General features: G+C 35.3%; 1 protein-coding gene across 3 annotated transcripts; it reads left to right on the top strand.

Moving 5' to 3' along the window:
• Positions 1-1,006: 1,006 nt before the first annotated feature.
• On the top strand, positions 1,007-3,450 carry LOC113286726 (RING-H2 finger protein ATL54-like). 3 transcript variants are annotated; one of them, XM_026535326.1, is made up of 2 exons: positions 1,007-2,487; positions 2,605-2,979. In XM_026535326.1, the coding sequence occupies exons 1-2, from the start codon at positions 1,229-1,231 to the stop codon at positions 2,606-2,608; spliced, it is 1,263 nt and encodes a 420-aa protein (XP_026391111.1). In that variant the 5' UTR covers positions 1,007-1,228; the 3' UTR covers positions 2,609-2,979. The 3 variants fall into 3 exon arrangements, 2 of the variants coding, with proteins under 2 accessions (XP_026391111.1, XP_026391112.1); XR_003329441.1 differs by adding an exon at positions 3,153-3,450 and having other exon boundaries at positions 1,008-2,841; XM_026535327.1 differs by having other exon boundaries at positions 1,009-1,194; positions 1,311-2,973.
• The last annotated feature ends 2,211 nt before the right edge of the window (positions 3,451-5,661 follow it).

Raw genomic sequence — 5,661 nt, 5'->3', positions numbered from 1 at the left:
CACATTTGCTTCCAAGTTTAACAAAGGGATGAGTTTTTAAGGGAATTTGTGATAGGATTTGTGCTGAAGTAGTTCACTGTCACACTGCACTCAAAAAGGCACAAGATTTTTTATGCAAAACCAAAAGCTTGAAGCTCAAAAATGGTCTTTAAGATGATCTTCTTTGTATAACAAAATTAAGTTTTGTTGAATAAGTTTTGATGTCATATCCACTCAAATTGGGAACAAGAAAAAAGGGCAAAAGACGATTGAGACTTGGTTCCTTCTCAAAGACTTTTTGTGCTCAATTTCCCCACTACAATTATGATCTTAGAAGTGATTGATAGATCAATTTCAAGAAAATTGCCAATGCCCACCGCTCACTCAAACGCGTCTTTGGCCTAGGTTGTACATGTACATTCACAGTGGAGTGAAGGTATTTGCATCTGATGCATTTACATGCTATTTACTCCACAATTAAAATAAAATCATGGCGACCCGCAATTTCTTTTTCCTCTAATCATGTAATACGAAAAGCTTGCACATCTTCTCAGGCTATGTGCAATTTTTTTTAATCCGTCTAGTGTATCAAAAACAGGCTATATATTACGGTGATGTCATTGTAAAACATTGGTGAACTCATCAGGTGTGATGATAGGACCGATGTGAATTTGAAACTCGTCAAAATCAAATATTTTGAAAATGGGGGGAAAAATTACATTAATTTACTCCTGTAATATTGAATATTCTCGAATGGACGGATACCTACCAAAAAAAAAAAAAAGAGTCCCAATACCTTAAACCACACCATCAAAAAAAGTCCTTAATATTCCTTGTTAGATACACCTAATATAATCTACCCTTCTTAAACCTCCCACAGTATCCAATACTAATCCAACCAATAACACACCTGTAGTCCATTTCTCAACCATCAGATCACATCCCTTTACAAATTTTCAACAGCCAGGATCCAATTACGTGTACACATTGGAATTTTAACACTTATCATTATTGACTAAAGAGAACAAGTAAAAGTCTTGAGTTTCACTTGGCTGAAAGGGAGATTTGATCTTCCTCCTCCTCAATTCTTTAATGATCCTTTCACCAAACTCAAACCCATGAGTTTTTTCTCAGAAACATGTTTCAGACAAACCCTTTTCTCAGTTTCCTCTGTAATTTCTTAAATCTCTCAGAAACAGAGTTTCAGCCTTTCAGGTAAGTTCTTGATCATTTCTCTGTTTTTACAGATATGGGTTTGAATAATAGAAGATTTCTGTTTAATCCATATGAAGGAAACATATCTTTACCTGATTGTATGTATTGTTTTCCAGATTGTCCAATCAAATGTTATCCACCACCAGATTACCCATTTTTAGATGAATATATGCCTCCACTTTCTTCTTTCTTTCCACCACCACCACCGCCGCCGCCACCACCACCTCCTAGTCTTCTTTTATCACCTTTTATGATTGCTTTGATTGCAATAATTGGTAGTTTCTTTCTTGTGATGAGTTTTTACACAATTTTACTCATAGTCAAGTGTTGTTGGAAGAACAGTAGAAGAAGGAGGAGGAGAAATACACCACCACAAGATCAAAACCCAGATGATGATAATAATATGCTTGAAGAGTTCATGGATGAGAATGATGGACCGGTAATTTATCATCCAATTTGGTATATTACTACTGTTGGTTTAGAACAAGCAATTATAAATGCTATTAGTGTTTGTAAATATAAGAAAGGGGAAGGATTGGTTGAAGGAACTGATTGTTCTGTGTGTTTGAGTGAATTCGATGAAGGCGAGACTCTTCGTCTTTTGCCCAAGTGTAGTCATGCTTTTCATCTTCCTTGTATTGATACTTGGTTAAGGAATCATAAGAATTGTCCGTCATGTCGTGCACCAATCGTGTCGAACCCATCTGTGGGTGTGTCAAATGCTATTGTGCCGATTCCAGAAGAGGAACTGGATGTTGTGGAGGAGACTCGGGTTGATATTCCGGAGATTGGTAGTGGAGTGGAGATAGGAGGGAGGGAGGATAGTGTGGTTAGTGATTCGAGGATTGGGATTGAAGAAGAGATAGAGTTGCAGGAAGTGAGAAGGGATGTGGATTTGGTAAAGGAAGGTGAGGATTCTACTGTTCCTAATTCTGAAATTAGAGTTGTAAGTGACTTGGGTGAGAATCATCGGCCTCTCGAGAATGCGATACAGCCGGTTAGGAGATCTGTCTCAATGGATTTCTCATCAATGTTTTGTTTCTCTATGAGTAATTCATTTCGTGTGGAATTGGAAGTGAATCCAGAGTTGCAGCCTGCTAGAAGTAAAAATTCTGAATTGGCAATTGTCCCTAAGAATAAAAGCTTGCATCCTAGTGTTTTGGGTCTCATTGGTAGTTCTTCGAAAGGGAGATCATTGCAGAGCGTACCTATTTCCATGAAGCGATCTTTCTCAAGTGGTGCAAAGTTGTTTATACCGAGATACCACCACAACCGGAGCTCAATTCTTCCTCTGTGAGCTTCTTGCTCTTTTTCTGGCTTTAGTATGTAAATAAATAATATGATGGGTTATGTTTGTCAAAAACCGCATTATTTGAGATATCTAGCAAAGGTTGGATATTTTTAATACAGATGATCGGGGAACTCCTTGGCTTTGTGCGGTAATTTTAATTGGTCAGGGGAATGATCAAAGAACTGCAACTTCTAAACCCGGTAACGTAATTATGTAATGTTTGTCCAATTTCAAGACGAAACTTGTAAACCGTAAGACTGTTGATGTTTTCATTTTTGCGTGTGTTTTGCAAGTTGTACAAGTGAAATGCATGCTTGTCATCTACATCGTAATGTACGAGTAACAAACTTAATGAGGTAAAGATCCTTATTCCGGAAACTTATTTCTCTGCAAGTACCTTCCTACCCACCTTTTTTTATTGTGTCTTATCGAATATTTGTTGCTATATCAGTCGATTTGAGAAATAATACACATTTTGGTGTGTACTGCATTCAGTTCTCAGAATTCACTGTGATTTCAATTTTATTACTGCTCTTTATCTTGTAGAATTCTTATGCCTGTCATAAGCTTTATTCTGTTGTTCTTGTTTGTTGTCACTATGTTTTGACGATTTTTGAAGCTTGTATAAATCAGTCTAATGCCTGGAAGATCTGCGCATATTTGTCAGATGAGTGAAATCAGAGATTGGGGTTGTATATTTTGGAAAAATCTGGCGTCTGAGGCGGCTTCAAGCGTTATTAGTCATGTATGCACAAAATTTGTTTTCCTCAGTCTTTCGTTGATAGCTTTTCGTCAGTCTTTTCTGCACAATACTTTTGAGATCACTTAGAATTAGTTCTTGTTTCCATTTTCTTTGTTAGTCTTACGTTTCTTCCATTGGACTTCAAGTTATTTAGAAGCAAAGCTGGCAATATTTGCTGTAATTGTTTCTCAATCAGCCATCAAACTTGAGAGTAAAGTTGAAAGAAACCCACATCTCTGACTACTTTTTAAATGGCCTGATCAATCAGTTTGTGGGTAGAATTGTTTTTCTTTTCCTTAAAGTCTCTAGTTTTTGGAGAAAGTGGATTCTGAATCGGAGTAGAGTAGGTAAGAATTGATTCCAGTCCACATAAAACCTGTGGTCCGACCATCGTTATTAGTGATTCAATTGTTTTTCTTCTGGGATGACCGTAAAAGTGTATTGCCTTTATATCCAAAAGACTTCTTGTTATATATTGTTGCTTGTATCAAGATTCTATCCCACAACCTCTCTTTGCGTGTACACTGCTATAAGAAAAAATGGTAGCTTTAGAAAAAAGCTCTTGATGTTAGGTTTTGGAGCCATTTATGAACCGGAAATGACTTGCATCCCGCGGGTTGAAGTCCTACCAAAAGGCAGGGTGGGACCTCAACTCACCTTCCAGAGATTAGCAGGGGTATCTATCCGGTAATGGAAGGCTTTTGCAATTCCATTGTGATGAGCAAACTAAAAACTAAGATAAATAAAGATATGATAATAAGAAAGAAAATGAACATATCCTGTCACGTCGATACAATTGCAAGTTAACTAGTCATAGATGGTAAAGTCATTGAGTAATGATATTAATTACCAGAACTCAAACATACATAGTAAGGCCTTTGCCAATTAATTTTTTTTCACGAAATCTGTTGTTGGGAAAGCAATTTTTTTTTTGGTTTTTGGGAAAAATATCGTTTCGTCCCTTTTTAGGTGGGCCCATGTCAGTTTAGTCCTTTGGTCAAACGCTTTTACTGTTTGGTCCATAATTATTTAAAAATATTAAATGGACAAAAGTACCCTTCCGTGTTAATTTCTACTTTTTTTTATAGCAGTTCATTCGCCAAAATGAACTCCTATTAATTTCTACTTATTTTTTCAGAAATCACCTATATAAACCAGAGTTCATTCCAGAAATGAACTCCATATAAAAACCTAAAAAATACAAAGTTCATTCCAGAAATGACATAGTTCATTCCAGAAATGAACTCCATATAAAACCTAAAAAAACCAGAGTTCATTTCAGAAATGAACTCCATATAAAAACCTAAAAAAGCAGAGTTCATTCCAGAAATGAACTCCATATAAAAACCTAACTTCATCTTCGTCTTCATCATTCTTCAACACCAGCAGAAAAACATCAAATTCAAGATCTTCAACACTAGCAGCAAACATCAAAAAATCAAAAATCGGCACCAATAAAACAGACGAAAAAACATATACAACCGTCATCTTCATCTTCTTCATCATCAACAACACTCACCTTCATCATCTTCATCATTTACATCATCAGTAGAGAAGAAAAAAATCTTAAAACTCATCTTCTTCAACAACAACAGCAGATGAGTTCGTTGTAAATCGTTTTCATCATATACAAACGCAGCAGCAACAACTAAACATGATTTTCACCTTCGAATCACCATTGTTATAGCAACAGGAAGAAAAAGAAAGAAAAGAAAGTGGAGACGCCATTGTTAGCTTCTAGCAGGAAGAAAAAAACAAGAAAAAGAAAGAGAAATTCTAGATCTGAAAACATAGGAGAGAGAAAGTAAATATGAGAATGATTTATTCTCTCTTTTACTTTTTGACTATATATATGGTCCTTATCCAAAAGGGTATTTCTGTCACTACAAGGTGACATTTACATCATCCATGACATCACCCTAGGACCAAACTATAATTTTTAGGACCAAACTATAATTTATATTACCAAATAGGACCAAACAGACAATTGACTAGGTCAATTGGACTAGACTCTCTCCAATATATTATTTGTAGGACCAATTGATATTTCCTACTCCCCTAATATATTACCAAATATGACCAAACAGACAATTGACTAGGTCAATTGGACTAGACTCTCTCTAATATATTATTTGTAGGACCAATTGGTATTTCTAATATATTTTTTTGGTTTTTAGGGGACTCATGGGTCATGAAACAGTGATTCTTATAACCCTTATCCTAATATTTTCTATAATACCTAAAATATCCTCAATTTGATTAGTGATAATTATGATGATTAAGTAAACTAATCATGATTACCACCTTAATTATTAATCTATTGAGAATCAAAACATTTTTTTCTTTTGTTTTTGATTTAGAAGAAGAAGAAGGATGATTTTGATGAACTTTTTTGAAACTTTGAAGAAAAACATATGAAACCTATCCTGAAACT

The sequence above is a fragment of the Papaver somniferum genome, chromosome 6 (genome assembly GCF_003573695.1).
Source record: "Papaver somniferum cultivar HN1 chromosome 6, ASM357369v1, whole genome shotgun sequence".
NCBI classification, from domain to species: Eukaryota; Viridiplantae; Streptophyta; class Magnoliopsida; order Ranunculales; family Papaveraceae; genus Papaver; species Papaver somniferum.
Note: the sequence above shows the minus strand (reverse complement) of the source record. Positions and strands in the feature narration are given on the sequence as shown.

Bases quoted from the DNA above. Each gene is read 5' to 3' on its own strand.
- LOC113286726 (XM_026535326.1), top strand. From the start codon at position 1,229: ATGGGTTTGAATAATAGAAGATTTCTGTTTAATCCATATGAAGGAAAC.